This window comes from Onychostoma macrolepis, chromosome 14 (assembly GCF_012432095.1).
Source record: "Onychostoma macrolepis isolate SWU-2019 chromosome 14, ASM1243209v1, whole genome shotgun sequence".
Taxonomy (NCBI): Eukaryota; Metazoa; Chordata; class Actinopteri; order Cypriniformes; family Cyprinidae; genus Onychostoma; species Onychostoma macrolepis.
The window spans coordinates 4420125-4436905 of record NC_081168.1 but is presented as its reverse complement, the minus strand read 5'-3'; the positions used below and the strand labels follow the sequence as shown (position 1 = coordinate 4436905).

At 34.5% G+C, this 16781-nt stretch overlaps 1 protein-coding gene across 2 annotated transcripts in view; it reads left to right on the top strand.

Annotated features, from left to right (window-relative positions):
- The window catches only part of htr4 (5-hydroxytryptamine receptor 4), a 121121-nt gene that overhangs the window by 88661 nt on the left and 15679 nt on the right, over window positions 1-16781 (top strand). The window contains exon 7 of one of the 2 annotated variants that reach the window (XM_058796985.1): window positions 182-245. The exons of the other annotated variant lie outside the window; for it this stretch is intronic. Coding sequence (XP_058652968.1) covers window positions 182-245 — 64 coding nt within the window. Of the gene's footprint in view, window positions 1-181; window positions 246-16781 lie in introns of those variants that run through there. 2 annotated transcript variants of the gene reach the window in all.

Sequence of the window (16781 nt, the reverse complement as noted above, 5' to 3'; positions counted from 1 at the left end):
GTCCTTCAAACTTCCATTTACATTTCTAATCCTCTGTCCTACAGTGTTTGTTGTTGTTTGAAAGTATGCAATCAATCACTCCGGACTGAAATAACCTGCTTGTCCTCTTCTCTCCTCCTCTTCCTCCTGTTCTTCCTCTCTGTGTGCTGCCCTCTGCTGTCCCTGTCCTCCTCTGCTCCAGCGGCTGCTCCTCTGCCTCCAAACTGCTCCTCTGGTTCTGCAACACTAGGCCTGTTCCTGTCTAGTGCTGTGTGGGGAGTTTTCAAGTGAGTCCTTGTCACACTCACACACACTCTCTTCTTTTCTCATCACTTCAAGGTTTCTTTGAGCACCTGACTTCGCCTAATTTTTTCAGCGTGGCATTTACATTTAAAATGCTTAATGGTTTGTAATGCGTGCGTCTGTTTTTGTGTGTGTCCTTTAACTGTGTGTTTGTATATGCAGATGTATTCTACATTAAGTACTTCTTCATGCTTTAGTGAGCCTGGAAAATAATGGCGCGTTTTTGTTTATCATTGCTGCTATGAATGGTGGTTCATTCAGTATTCTTATACATGTGGATCGCAGTCGCTAATCATGCAGCCCAATTATTATGTTCTTTATGGTACATTCAAAAGGTTGAAATAATATGTCCATTTAAAAAAATTAATAAATATCTAAAGGTAAACATCACTTTTAATATTGTTAATGCTGAGGGTTAGGGATTTGAGTATAACACCTCAATAGATCCGAGTGAGCACGGGTGTATTTTTCGAAGCATGTTTATAGCTCAGTAAATGTGCTGTAAGTGCACTGCTTTCAGTGTAAGACTGTCTCCCGTTATTTACACATGAGAGTGATGAAGAAACCAAATCACATCTGCCTGCATTACTGTAAAATGATGATGTGTGGTTGCACCAGATTTTGGAGTTAGCACTGTTAGTTATTTGGATTCAACGCCAGACTTCATTTATTTGTTTATTCTGAATAATCATCTTTTGTTTTGTGTACACCAAGTTCAAATATACAGATCAAATGAGATGGAGTACTATTAATTTGTAAATATTCAAGTGACTGATTTTTTGCAAAATATTTATAAACCGTAAAACTTAACAATAGGGTTCAATTTGTTAACATTAATGCATTGATCGATGAATTAATTGTTTCTACATGTACACTACTGATTAAATGTTTTGGGTCAGAAATATTTATTTATTTATTTAATTACTTATTATTATTATTATTATTATTTGAAATTGAATAAAATATTCTATTCAGCAAAGATGCATTAAATTGATCAAAAGAGAGCCTTTGAACTTTTTATTCATAAAGAATCCTGAATACATTATATCATTGTTTCCACAAAAATATGAAGCAGCACAACATTGATAATAATCAAAAATGTTTCTACATTAGAATAATTTCTGAAGGATCATGTGACACTGAAGACTAGAGCAATGATGCTGAAAATTCAGCTTTTCATCACAGAGGTGCATTACATTTTAAAGAAAACTGTTATTTTAAACTGTAATAATATTTTACTGTTTTTACAGTATTTTTTGATCATTTTAAATAAGGAATTTTCAAAAACATTAAAAAATCTTACTGACCCCAAACTTTTGAATGGTATTTATTACATATTTAGTTGTAATATGATTTATTCTCTTTTTATATACATTCATAATTGAATTAACAATGAACAATGTGTACATAATGTATATTTTTTGTATTTGTAAAATTTGTTTATTATTTAACTTAAACCTAGAATAATAAATGCTGTTAAAATAGTTGCAAATTATTCATTTAATTCATAATACCTAATTCGTTAACTGATGTTAACTAATTGTAAACCAAACTACTATATTCATCAATTTCCTGCAAAAATACCTATATCATAATCTATAGCCTGTCGTGATTTAAAATGACTCATACATGATAATAAAAGAATCGCCCACCTCTATATGAAAGCATTAAAAACAGATCTGAGCATTATGATTGAGGTGCTGTGTGCTCGTCGCTTGTTTCCACGAGACAGACTCCCGCTTTCCTCCTAATGAGCACACGCTCGCGGAGCAGCTCGCCTCTCACGCAGGTTTCGCTAAATTATCCTTTGCCAATAATTGCAGTTTCTCTCCTGTTTGCATGCCGTGTTGATGCCTCATCACCTCAGAAAGTTTTGAGGCTTTCTTCTCAGTTCACAACTTTCTAAAGATCAATAGTGCGATAAATTGAGAAGACGGCTTTTAAACAGGAAGTCAGGGGCAGCTGGGTCTGTGTTAGCATAACACAACATTATTATTCAGCATTGAGAGTGAATGATTTCCTCCCTGTGCCGGCGGAACTGACTTTGTTCAACGTGACACGCTCAGAGGAGCATCGCGCGGGGCCTCCGGTGAACTCGCAACATACATCAATATTCTTCTAATTGTCTGCGCCGATGTATCCAGAGCTATGAAACGCTCAGAGCCTTGAGCTTCTGGCAATTTGACTGTTATTATAGCAAATCAATAGCCAAGCAGCCCAGGTTACTGAAGACAAAGAGCTAAACCAGAGCCGAGAGACCAGTGCGTCTAATAAGATGTTTGGCGTGTGCTATTAGAGCTGATGTGGACACGCAGTACTGCGTCATTTGAGGACGGATGTGTCAGGGGACATGAGGTTAGCCGGCTGGGACTGACCGTGCAAGATTTGTCATGTCTCTTTCTCTCACCGATCTGGTTCTGATGTTAAAGATCTGACCTTTGACCCTGATCCTGCCTTTTAATAACATGCTGCTTTCTGCCTCTGTGTTCTGAATACAATTGCATTTCCATGAAGATATTAAGCAGCACAACAGTTTTTAATTTTAAGAATAATAAGAAGCAGCAAATCAGTATATTAGAATGATTTCTGAAGGATCATGTGACACTGAAAACTGGAGTAGTGATGCTTGGACTATATACAATTATTATTTTGATGCTTGAATCAAACATCAAAACAATAATAGTTTAGTACATCTTTATTTTTTTACATACATTAGAATGTGTCCTGTTTCATTTTATTTATTCTGAGAAAAAGTAATGACTGTTATACGTTTTTTGTTTTTTTTACCATGATATACAGAAGACACCCACTAAATGTCATTCAGTGTATCAATAGTTCATTAAAATAATTTTGTCAGACATATTTAGAAGAATCATTTGATGACTTTTTTTGTCATTTTAAATCTTTACAAGTCTTTTCCACTATACTTCAAACCACAAGGTTTTACCCATTTAAAATAAAATTAAGTTTAGTTATGTACATGTCAGAATGAGTATGTTTAATTGCGTCCATATTTTGACAAAAAAGGTATTTGAAACATTAAACTTGCATTGAATGTGTTTTTTATTGATATAAAATCACTTTTATTTAGACGTACACTTTCATGTACATTTTATATATCAAAACACTAGTAAATTTAATTTGACTCATCCACTTTGACACGGAGCTCTCAAAACTTGTTTCTGAAGACAGCTTTGAGCGTGAGATTTGTTTCATCTCTTAACTGTAGAAGAGCTGTGGCTTGCATCGAGTGCTGTAGTAATTAAGTGTAGGCAGCAAGAGCTCTGCGCTTCATGTTTCTTTGAGGTCATGAAAAACTGAGAGAACGTGGATCTGACCCAGTGATCAAAACACATCTAATTACTGCAATTACAACACTGTTTTGCAGCTTCTTTTGTGACATCTTTGAGACATCTAGTCTGTTTGTTCCTTTTTCAGTTTCCAAAAAATAGAAAATTATATTTTGCGTTAATCAAATTATTTTGCTTTGTGATATAATTTTTATGACAATGAATCACATTTTTATTACACTAAGTATCTGTAATGCGCAAAAAAGAATGATTACAGTTAATATATACAGTATATATATATATATATATATTACATATGTATATACACGCACACACACGTAAACATAAATGGCTTTGTCATATTATTTCTATGACAATTAAGCACAATTTTTATCACACTAATCAAGCACATTTTCCCAACAAATATCCCCCTATTTTTACTTTTATTAATATAGTGATTATATTTAATGTACTAAAACAGTATATATTCATATATATCATTTATTTATTTGTATATATATTATTAGATATTAGTTAATCATTAGATACTGTTATTATGAATAACTAATTTTATTAGATATTATTAATATATTATTATTACATTATTTTATATATTTAAATAAGCACAAATGACTTAATTTTGCTTTGACGTGTCACATGAGATTCACTCGGATAAGCAAGCCTGGTTAAACTAATCTTGAAACATGTCGCTCTTGTTTGAACAAGGAAAATTATTTCACTGTTGAAATAGTCCACAATGACTTTCAACAGTGGGTGGTATTCGTTGGTTTAATTGGATTTGCCTAATAAAATATTTATACAGTGGTAAGAGAGTTGAAATTATTTGATTATTTAATGTTTCATTTATTTTATTACAAGCTCACTGAGAGTGGCTTCAGGCGGGAATATTATTCCACTCGAGAAAATGATGGTGTGTTAAAAGCTGGATTAAAGTGTGGATTTTGGTACTCATAACCCCGTCTGCCAGCACACATTTTCATTTCAACCCCCTCAGCTGGAAATAGTCCAGTTTTCAGGAATCAACTCTTAAAAGCCAATGCAGTCTCGGTGTACCGTATGTGATTTGTGTTTTTATTTCATGGCTGTTAGTGAATTTATTGCACGGCCGAGACACAGCAAAGACCCACAGGAAGAGGGTCAGGAAGATCTTGTGTGGTGCAGATAGCAGCGCCATTTACAGAGCTATAAGCATCATGGTTGTCATAGCTCTTTGAATGGTACTGCCATATGCACTGAACTATCAGCATCTCGCTCCTCAGTGAGCAATCTCCACCTTTCTGTTTCTTTCCAAAGGCTTTGTAAGTCATCTATTTCATGTTTGTATCTGTTTCTTAATTTGTTCTTTTTTCTTTTATTCATTTGAAATTGGTGTTTTGTAACATTTCTCAGAACCCCTCGTGGAAATATGTACTCACTTACCTCAGAACACCCTAGCAACGGCACGGCAGCACATTAACAACCACTCTGAGCACATTAGCAATACCCTGGCTGAGTTTTGCACTCACATTTGCTACAGAAAATGCAAAAGTTTAGTTTAATGAACTATTTAGCATCCTGCAATATCAAGTTAAGCTGAAAAGTCTGTTTAGCTCGAGTCGATGCTCTCTAATTGGAGTTACTTTTCTCTAATAAAGGCTGACCATTTATTATGCAGAGGCTCAATTACAGGATGTCCACTGGATCTTGTCAGTAACTTTTTGGCAGAAAAGACAGCATTGAATCTGACCATTAGAAGAGGGGTGGGTATATGTGTAGTTTGCTTGTTTCCATGAGACAAGCTTGTGTTTCTCTCCTAATGAGCACGCGCTTGCAGGACACGGTGGGGTAAGATGTGCCGCACCCGTAACCTTTAACACAAAGTGTGCATATGGCCATACACTGTTATTCAAAAGTTTGTGATTACAGTAAAATAGTAATATTGTGAATATTATTACAGTTTAAAATAACTATTTTATTATTGTAATATATTGTAAAATGTAATTGATTGCTGTGATCAAAACTGGATTTTCAGCATCATTACTCCAGTCTTTAGTGTCACATGATCCTTCAGAAATCATTCTATATATACATTCTATATATATTCTGTATATATACTAATACACTGATTTGCTGCTCAATTACTATTGTTGCTCAATTATTACTAATGGCTCTTATTAAAAGAGTTTTTACTGCATAATATTTTTATGTATTTTTGTGTATTTTGTTGATGTTTTTTGTAAAATTATGCATTTTTACTGTCACATTCGATCAATGTAATGCATCCTTGCTGAATAATTTTTTTTTTTTTTTCTAAATCATACTTATGATCAAATCATTCTGATTTGCTGCTCAAGAAACATTATTAATAATTTAAAAAAAGGTGAAATTGTTGAAAACATTTGTACTGCTTAATATTATGTGGAAACCATGACATATCTTCAGGATTCTTTGATGAGTAGAAAGTCCATTGAACAGTATTTATTTGAAACAGAAATCTTTTGCAACATTTTAAATGTTACCAGGGCCGCTGCTGGTCAAATGGGTGCCGTAAGTAAGATTGTATTGTTGTGCCCCCTCCCTCAAATATTATGGAAGTTAAAAAAAAAAACACCTACCTGTACTATAGGGGTCAAAATAGAACTTTAATAAAATATAAAAGTAAATAAATACATAAATAAATTGTATTATTTACAAATTACAATTGTAGCTCTAGACAGTGTATGATTTTATTAATACTGTCGTCTGATTGATTTTATAGTCTCAAGCATTCAGAAATCATTCAGAAGAAATTAAGCAGTTTTACAACAATAAAACCATGGTTAATTTTTGTAAGGGTTGTGATGTCCACATGCTTTTTGTTGAAGAAATTATAGAGGCTGTGTCATCTATATAGGCAAGGCAAGTTTATTTATATAGCACATTTCATACACAATGGTAATTCAAAGTGCTTTACATAAAAGGAAGTAAAATAATCATTAAAAAATAATAATAATAATCACAACAATAAAACCAGAAATTTAAAAATGTTTAAAATGATTTAAAAATTGATTTAAAATTCATTTAGAACAGTTAGAAATAAGAATTATTATACATAAAATACAGTGCAGTCAGTTCGGACGAAGCACAGTGCTCATTCAACTAATGCACAGCTAAACAGATGAGTTTTGAGTCTGGATTTAAATGTGGCTAATGTTTTAGCACATCTGATCTCTTCTGGAAGCTGGTTCCAACTGCGGGCGGCATAATAGCTAAAAGCGGGCTCCCCTTGTTTTGTGTGAACCCTTGGTATTTCTAACTGACTCTATCCTAATGATCTGAGTGGTCTGTTAGGTTTATATTCAGTGAGCATATCTGCAATGTATTTAGGTCCTAGGCCATTGAGTGATTTATAAACGAGTAAAAGTACTTTAAAATCAGTCCTAAATGTAACTGGAAGCCAGTGTAAGGACCTGAGGACTGGTGTGATATGCTCAGATTTTCTGGTTCTTGTCAGAATCCTGGCAGCAGTGTTCTGGCTGAGCTGCAGCTGTCTAACGATCTTCTTTGGAAGGCCGGTGAGGAGACCATTACAATAGTCCACCCTGCTGGTGATAAAAGCATGAACAAGTTTCTCCTAGTCCTGAGAACTTCAGTTTTCTCCTTGTTTAACTGAAGAAAGTTCTGGCACATCCAACTGTTAATTTCATCAATGCATTGGCAGAGGGAGTCAATGGGGCTGTAGTCATTTGGAGATAAGGCTAGGTAAGTCTGGGTATCATCAGCATAGCTATTATAGGCAATTTGGTTCTTTCTCATTATTTGACTTAGTGGGAGCATATACAGGCTAAACAAGAGCGGTGCAAGAATTGAGCCTTGTGGGACTCCGCATGTCATGGACGTCCACTTAGACTTATGCTCTCCTATACTCACATAATAACCTCTCCCTTCTAAGTATGACCTGAACAATTTGAGTACCATCCCAGAAAGCCCGACCCAGTTTTCCAGTCTCTATAGAAGTATGTTATGATCGACAGTGTCAAACGCAGCACTAAGATATATAGCAAAAAGGTTGCCAAAAAAAAAGATTAAGTGGATATTTGAATTAAATGTTTGGTCAATAGTCTATTAAACAGGATTTGATTGTCCTGTAAATGTAGCAGCAGCAATTACACAGCCTTTGGCTCCCTTTACAGGCATTTGTAATAACATGTAATGTACATACAGTAACTTGTTGATTTTGTATTAGGCTACATTATGTATTTTAACAATGTTATTCAATGAAACCATATAATTACTTAATTAACCAATCATTATTGCCTCATAATACAATGCATTTTAAGTCATTTGAAAGGCTATTATTGGCTTAGGTCTGTTTTTATAACCACAAAAAATACTTTGTAAATTATTATTTGAAGTAACAAAACCATGGTTGCACCGCTTGCCATGTTTTCACCTATATACCCCCCTATATATGCAACATACTCAAAGCCCCTTTTAATACTTACACCAGTCAAAGGAGGCAACTCCCGTGTTTGTGAAAAGTTCTGTTTTGTTCCCTAATGCAAACAAATGAGTATTCGAGGAGCAGATCAATGTGCTGAACATTAGGATTGTTCACAGTAAACAGCTCACTGTGTTCTCAAATCTCTGCAGTTAAAAGTAAACTTCTGGAAAATGTTCAGCGCTGTGCGTCTCCCCTGAGTGCTTTAACTCAACAGAATGGGGCGAACCCTGATAAAGCTTGTGTGGTTGAGTTCTGTTTCTATATCAGGTCATAAAGTGCAAACAAAGAGGCAACTCTATTATTAGCTCTTGTAAGTTATGTAACAGTAATCATTGCATGAGAATAATGGGGCACTTAGAGAAGTCCAGCCATGCCCGGCATTCCTTGTTTTCGTCCAGCAGTATTTTTCACAGCAGAGGGACTTGGAGCCAAACTTTTAAGATTGTTGATTGTTTGTTTTCCAAAAGCTGCATTATTCTCTGTGCTCTCTTGCTCTCGTAAACCACTATTATGCTTCTAATTGCAGTTCTCAAGATCACGCCACCTGCCATTTAACTTCACAATCTGTTTCGTAGTGAGTAAAGACTTTTTAAAATATATCTGCCAGCCAAAAGTTTGGAATATATATATTTTTTTAAATAATGCTCAGCAAGGCTGCATTTATTTGATAAAGAAAAAATGCAAAAAAGGCAGTAATTTTGTGAAATATTATTACAATTTAAAATAGCTGTTTTCTATTTGAATATGTATTAAAATGTAATTGATTTCTACGATATAAAGCTGAATTTCCAGAATCATTACTGCAGTCTTCAGTTCACATGATCCTTCAGAAATCACTCTAATATGCTGATTTACTGCTCAAGAAACATTTATTATTTATATCAACAGTTGAGAACAGTTGTGCTGCTTAATATTTTTATGGAAACTGTGAAACACTGCCATTCAAAAGTTTAGGGTAATTATGAAAATTATACTTTTATTCAACAAGGATGCATGACATTGATGAAAAGTAACAGTAAAGACATTTTTAATTTAACAAAAAACAAATATAAATAAATAAAATGCTGTTATTTTGAGCTTTATATTCATCGGAGAATTCTGAAAAACAATGTTTAAGCAGCATTATTAATTATTGAGTACCACTAATAATTGAGCAGCAAATCAGCATATGATTTCTGAAGGATCATGTGACGCTAAAGTCTGGAGTAATGATTCAGAAAATTCAGCTTTGATCACAGAAATAAATTACATTTTAAAATATATTCAAATATAAAACAGTTATTTTAAATTGTAATATTATTCCAAACTTTTGGTACATTTTGCATACACTGCACATTCATAAGCTCTGTGATTTTATTTGACTCTGTGCACAGCTGTAAGATATAAAGTTTTGAGCACTGATGTGTTTACAGTCTGACTGGCTTCGGTCTGTGAATGTTGAAATAATGTGGCGGTGGTTGGTCAATAGAGTCCCTCTGTCCCGCTGTGCCATAAAGCCACAGCCAGAATAAACAAGCCATTTTAAGATGATCTGTGTTTGATGACACATTCACATCTCAAAGCTAGATAATAATGAACATGCAGCAAATGACCAATTTTCCCTTTTCTTGATTATTAATTCAGTTTCTTTCTGAGCTAGATGTGTTAACTAACTCATTTGGAGTCTTAGCCAGCAATGCCTCTCTGCAAATCACTGTAAGACATAGTAAATAGTAAATATCTTTATTTATTCTCTTTTGATCGATCTTTATTGCTGTATTTAATACTTACATCCTATGCTCTGGTCCAGCTCATGCCTCTGAAGTGCTGATATGAAAAATACTTTCATTCATCTACAATAGATTCATTAAACTTCATTTAGCTTAAAGGGAAATCTATGAAGGCATGCGTTTCTAATAACTATTTTGCTGAAAATATAATAGATGTGATAGTCTAAAATGTCTCCCAAATTCCCAAGCCAAACCTTTTGAAAATAAAGGGACGACTTATTAATTGATTCAGTCATAAGCTCAAAGGCCTTTTGAATCTCATAATAGCAAAGAATGAATATACTGTACAGGGAGTATTTTTGCTTCTTTCATGTAATATTTCTTTTAAATAAATCGTTGTAGAAAATTGCAAGCTATTTTGTCGTCTGCATCGCTGGCTTTTGTGTAAGAGACTGGCATTCACGTCAGATGAATGAAACACTGCATAGTACAGAATATAAATGATCCTTGACTGATGGTTAAAACACGAACACTTCTTAGGAACACTTCTGGCCATGTAAAGATTTTTTTTTTTTTTCTGAAGACACTTCATTTTTATGAAAGATTGAACAGGAATAGAAAGACTTATGAAATCATAGTTCCAGGAATATAACTGAACTTTAAGTCATGCATTATGTATTATTACAAACATGTATTTGCTACATCTGAGTAATGACTAGGAATAAATTATTTATTTTTTCATTTATTTTCTATGAAGTGAAAACCTTATCTCTCCAAAGCTGCTCTGTTTAATGTAAATATAAATTTTGTCTTAGATGTTTCTCCTTAAATTCCTAGAAATCAGGTTCAGCAAACTGCAATAACTCAAAAATAAAACAAGTTTCCTCACACATGTAATCTTACATTTGTAAAGATACAGTCCTCTGATGGGAATGAAATTTAAAAAAAAATGTAAATAAAAACATTTTAAAAACTGGACATTTAGAATGTTTAGAGAAATCACACTGAACAGAATGATTCAGTTATATAGACGGTTTCATCAGGCGCACGCGCCTGGACCGAAGTTAACTTCCGGTCTGTGTTTGTTTGTCGGTCTTGTTAGTGGCGCCGGTTAATGAAGTTGGGCTCAGGTTGTTGTGCTGTGGGATGTGTTTCACATACATTTATTTATTTGCAGCGACCCACCATGATATCAAAACTGACCGATTTTCCAAAAGGCTTCGTTGAATAAACATGAGCACGTAACGCACGTTTAAAAATCAAAACGAGGCGCAGGCGTTTTTATATCACTGTATTTCTGAAGGAACACTGTCTTTAGAAAATGTTCGAAGTCATTTTCATTTCATCTTGCATGTTATATGCCTGATAAAGCAGCGTTTGTAAGCTCAGCGCTGCTTTGTGTAACTACAGCCCAAAAGCCGTTTCCGGGTAAACCTCTAGTTCTCCCGCTTTAAAGCGCCTCCTGCCGGCAGAGAATGAATTTAATTGCATTTTTAATAAGTCTGTCCAAGTAGTCAGTCAGTCTGATTTATGCAGTAAACATATTTAGCTTTTTATCAAAACATAATCTACTCTAGAGGGACTTAGCTGTTGTTACTGATTGTATTTGGATGTCTACCGGAAGTTAAGTTGGGGCCACAAAAGCGCGCATGCGCAGTAACGTTTGTTTATGTTGTAACATTGGTATGTTGAAACCGTCTATAATGTCTAATGGAATAAATGCATTAACTGCTATTATTTTTTTTACCAATGTTAAACACATTTCATTAATCACAAGCATTACTGCAGTAACTTTAACAGCCCTAATACAAACAGAAACAAATAAGTCAGTTTTTGACAAACAGAGGTTTAAAGGAATGTAGAGAGCATAACTAGATTTTTAGATGGACTGATGAGAAATGTGTGAGAATATGTGTCTGATACTCTAGAGCAGTGGTTCTCAACTGGTTTGGCCTTGGGACCCACGTCTTCCCATGATCATCAAGCTGCGATTTTTGTTGTTGATGTCGTTTCTTTGGCCGCACACTCTGAACGGTCTCGCGACCCACCAGTTGAGAAACACTGTTCTAGAGGAGACACATCAGATTGTTTGTTTTTCTGAAAAGAGAAAAATCCGAAAAGCAGAAGACCTAAGCAAACAATTGAGGTACTGAAGCGTTTGCATTAGTGAGTTTCTTTTTCATATTGCAGTAGTCTTGTTTTAAAGTGTCTATAGGTATGATATTGAATGAATGGAAGGAAACATCTCTAGGGCTAGTGATAAAATAATTAAATATGGCACCCAAAAATATTAGCCCGGGATGAAAGATGGAATAAAGCACAATGGAAGATTCTTTGTAAATGTTTGTAGAGCAAGTGATTTATTGGTTAAATTACATTACAAATGCAGAACAAACATTGCTGTTGATGTTTTTGAATTCTGAACGCTAAGATTAATTCGTCATCTGAGACGCTACAGACAGGTAAACACCAGCTGCTCTCGTTCTCTCCTGCTTACAAGGCTTTCCTCACTGATAATACACTAGTCTAGCCGTTTCCATTATTCATGTGCTATTCGTCGGTTCTTACCTGGTGCAGTTGCTGGATAATCCTGTGTATGTAGTGGCCTGCTGGGATTGGAAGAGGAGATCAATCCCATGCATGTAATGTGGTATTATGAGTTCTACATTGATGCTGTCCTTCTGGTAACTTCAGCCTTCGCTTTAGCCAGAGGGAGACTTGAAATTTTATTAGCAGATTTTGTTCTGGTTTATATCATGGAAAAATGAATCAGACATCGACCTCAATGGGTTTGCACTCCCTTCTGGTCTTGGTTCTTTCAGTGAGTTCTGACAGGCTACAGACTTCTAGTGTTTTTATACTGATTAAATCTAGTTCTGTTTTTTAAGGTTTCATATTACATCATCTTTATTAACCCTCTGGTGATCTTTTGACTGAAAAATTGTATGTTTTTTTTTTTTTTACTTTTTTTTTCATCGGAATGGTGCAAATTTTGCTAAAGGTTTTGGGACTTGCTATGTGAATGCAAAGAATGGCAAGCGAATTTCATCTCGTGGAAGCGTTTGGTGCTCTGCCCAAACAAAATATTTCTGAAAGCTAATTTTTTTGTGATATCAACCGCAAATTTGGAACAAATTTGATTTTCGTGCAGTTTCAGAGTAAAACATGTTTTGGAAAATATATGCTTCATATAAAATTAAAAAAATAGTATTTCTGTGCATTTTTCATAATAATAAACTTAAACTTCGAAAACCTAACAAACTTAAATCTGTGTTTCAAAGTATTCAAGATTCATGAGTTTAATTTGAAAATTTCATTTTCAGGTTTATGACAATGGATCATAACTATTACATGAATATAATGTAGTACAAAATCACCATAAAATTGTCAAATAAAAAACAATATTGGACTAAAATATAGTACATTTATTACATTGAAATAGAAAAAGCTTTTCTTTTATTTTCTTTTTTTTTTTTTTTTGAGATACCAACCTCAAATTTGGAACACAACTTATTTAGATGCATGCCTTATGCCACAAACTTAAGTCTGTGCTCCAGAGCATTCAAGGTTTAGGACAGTTTAAGTCAGAAATATAATTTTCAGGTCTGTTCAAAAAGTGGTTAACAGGTAATAAATGGATTATAACTATTTGATAAATATAATTTAGTGCCATAAAATCCCCTAAAAATGCAAAATGACAAATAACATTATTGAACAAAAATATAGTACATTCATTACATTGAAATAAAAATAATTATATAAATAAACTGTCATTTTCTTGTGGGGTGCAGATGATTATGTTGTCTGTCCTTGTAGGATCATTTAGTGTATATTATAACTATCCACAATGTGGGTAAAATGGGACCTGCACACAGGTTAAACGTGTATTGTGAATGTTGATGCTGATTCTTTCCTTAGTTGTTTTTGGCTTTCTGTCTGTCTCATTCTCAGTCCTGCCACTAGCCTCCTCCACAGCATATCTGTGTCTGATTTCTCTCAGAAAACAATCAGGTCGTGGTCCTGTTCTGGTGCCACTCATCTCCACAATACTCAGGTCTCCTATCTGTGCGCGTGTGTTTGAGGAGCCTCACACTGTTCTGGGAAGACAGACACACACATATACGTGCCGGCAGAGGAAATGGCATGATCCGGCTGGATTGACGTTACCATCTGGCTGACAGTGGAGGTCTAGAGTCACATAGCCAGACGTTTGACTTCAGGCATAGCATTTGGTTCACATTGCAGCCAATAAACATAAAATTTCTCAAGTGCAATTTTTGAAGGGGGCACAAATATTACAGCCAAAATTGTACTTGTAAGGATAGAATATCACAGTATGTACTTGTAAGGATATCAGTTCACACTCAGGCTTATCGCCGTGTTAGTTGTAGTGGGTGACTTGCTATCCAACAAGCTACTGTATTAAACAAGCTATTCTAGGTAACCATATAATAGTTCATAGAAAAATACATTGGATACCATAATTTTTTGTCATGAATAATTTAGTAATGATCCAGCATCATCTGTATTAAAGAGAAAGAATCACTTCATCCTATGTTTAAAGTGAATAAAATAGCCTCGACAGCCTACTTACACATAACTACTGAAGAACTTTGCTCTCTCCCACCGGACTTGTGTGTGTATCGGTATAAAGGGGGAATGTTTCTCAAAATGTTTCTAAAATGAAAATGCTTTTTAAAATGTTTTTATTGTTTTACTACTTATATAATTATTTTAAGTATAAGTCTGTTATATTATTTACAATACACAGAGTGGTTTGTAATTATATTTGTACGAGGGAAACCCTCAGATGGGGGCGTGTATATATATATATATATATTCATTCCAGTCTGTCTGGAGTGACATGAAGAAACAGAACAAACTGAGACAGACTAAATCCAGAAGAACTGTTGCAACGTCTCCAAGACGCTTCAAGAAACCTACCTGCAAAGCTCCCTGAAAAACTCTGCTCAAATGCACGCAGGGCAAAAACTGCTTTAAATGCAAAGGATGCTCACACCAAATGTTGATTTAATTTAGTTAATGGAAGTTCATTGATAAAGAAAATCTATTTATAACATTATGTTAGACAGCATCCTCATTTTACAGCATTTTTACACAAGTGCCTAAAACTTTGAACAGTACTGTAGTTTTGCAGGTAGGTTTCTCAAAGCGTCTTGGAGACGTTGTTCTCCACAGTTCTTCTGGATTGAGTCTGTCTCAGTTTGTTCTGTTTCTTCATGTCACTCCAGACAGACTGGATGATGATCAGATCAGATCTCTGTGTGGAGCACCGGCTGTTATCAGACAAAAATCTCACTGACACACTACAGCAAAAGATAGAAATAACTGACTTAAAACCATTTTTTAGCTGCTGAAAATACTAGTGTTCTGATCATTTTGACCAACCGCTGTATAATTTCTTTTTTAATATTTTAAAATGCAATGTTCCTGTAATGCAAATTATTTTCAGACTTCTTACTTTTTATTATTTTTAAGCATTTATTTGAAATAAATGGCTTTTGTATTATTATAAATATGCATCCTTTCTAAATAAAATTAAAAAAAGTATTAATTCCTTTCAAGCAAAGCTTTCTGACGCCAAACTTGACACCTACACTACCTGAATGGTAAAAATAAATGCTGAAGGTATGGTAACATGTTTCCAAGAGAGTTCAGTTCATGTCAAGAAGTCATAAAAGTGCAGGTGAGTGGTGTTTCTCTTGCACTTTCTAAGGACTGTCACAGTTAAGGCCTGTTAGTCTGTCACTGAACGAGAGCTGTGATGCGTCAGGATCTGCTGAGATTGGACTCATTTTGTAGTGCCCTGCCTGACCTGACGTGAACTAGACTATGTCTGAATAGATTAGTTGGTAATAGATTGTCAAGCCGCTCTTCCTGTGAAGTGGCCTGGAATTGCAGATGCTATCAGACACCACAGAAAGTTATCTTGCCCTGCCTTTACTGGTTAATCGTGAACAGTTTGGATTGCCTCCTCTCTCCCGCTGAAATGATAGTGCGCATGTCACAAACTGCATCGCAGAAAGGTCATTTTATCAGATAAGAGAGCTTGATAAACTGGCTTTAGGGCTCCAATTAAATGAGTCTTCTGTTATCAGCACCTGCATGAGACACATGTGTTTTAAACAGGAGAATAGTTTGTCTTTCAGCTCTCTGCTTATAATGATGTATAGTGGAGATACAGGTCTGTTATTTATTGGAATCATTAATTTTAGTCAGTACTCATTTGATTCTGACAAAAGTGGATTTTAATTAAGAGGACCCTTTTGTATCAGCAGTCAAATTAAACTTTCATGTCTCTTGGTTTTTGTGCCAACATTTGCCTGCATAAAATCCTCATGCACTCAGCTTTAATGTAAATGTAACTTATGATGATGCCAAACGTATTTTTTCTACAGTGTGTATATATATATATATGTGTGTGTGTGTGTGTGTATATATATATATATATAAATTTGGCTGTGAAATTACCCACAGAAGATTATTTAAAACCATTATTGTGTTAAATGAGAAAGTATCAAGTAGACATTACAAATAGTAGCTTTAGAAATAAATATTTTATTTCTTAACATAAAATTTATTACACATAAACATTTAGGCTACAATGGCCTAACATAAACTATAGAACATAAAAGAAGATAATTTGCAAAACATCTCAGTGTTTTTTATTTATACAATGAAAGTCCAAAACAACTTAGTTACCAACAGTCTTCTTTTTCAATCTTTTTTTTAATGAAATGATACCTTAAATAAGAAAGTAAATCTGTCAGAAGGTGGCGGTAAATGTCTTTATATGTCATTCATTCATTCATTCATTCAAACGGCTGATTCATTCAGGAATAAAGTAAATGGCTCAGTTTATGATTAGACTATTGAATCATTGGGCGAATTCCAAACAGAAGTGAGCAGCCCTATGCCCTACTCCCTTCGAAGGGCAGAGCCCTCGAAGTGTGTTCTTTGAAGGGTGTTGGGCATTACTGTCTCGTATAAGCGTTT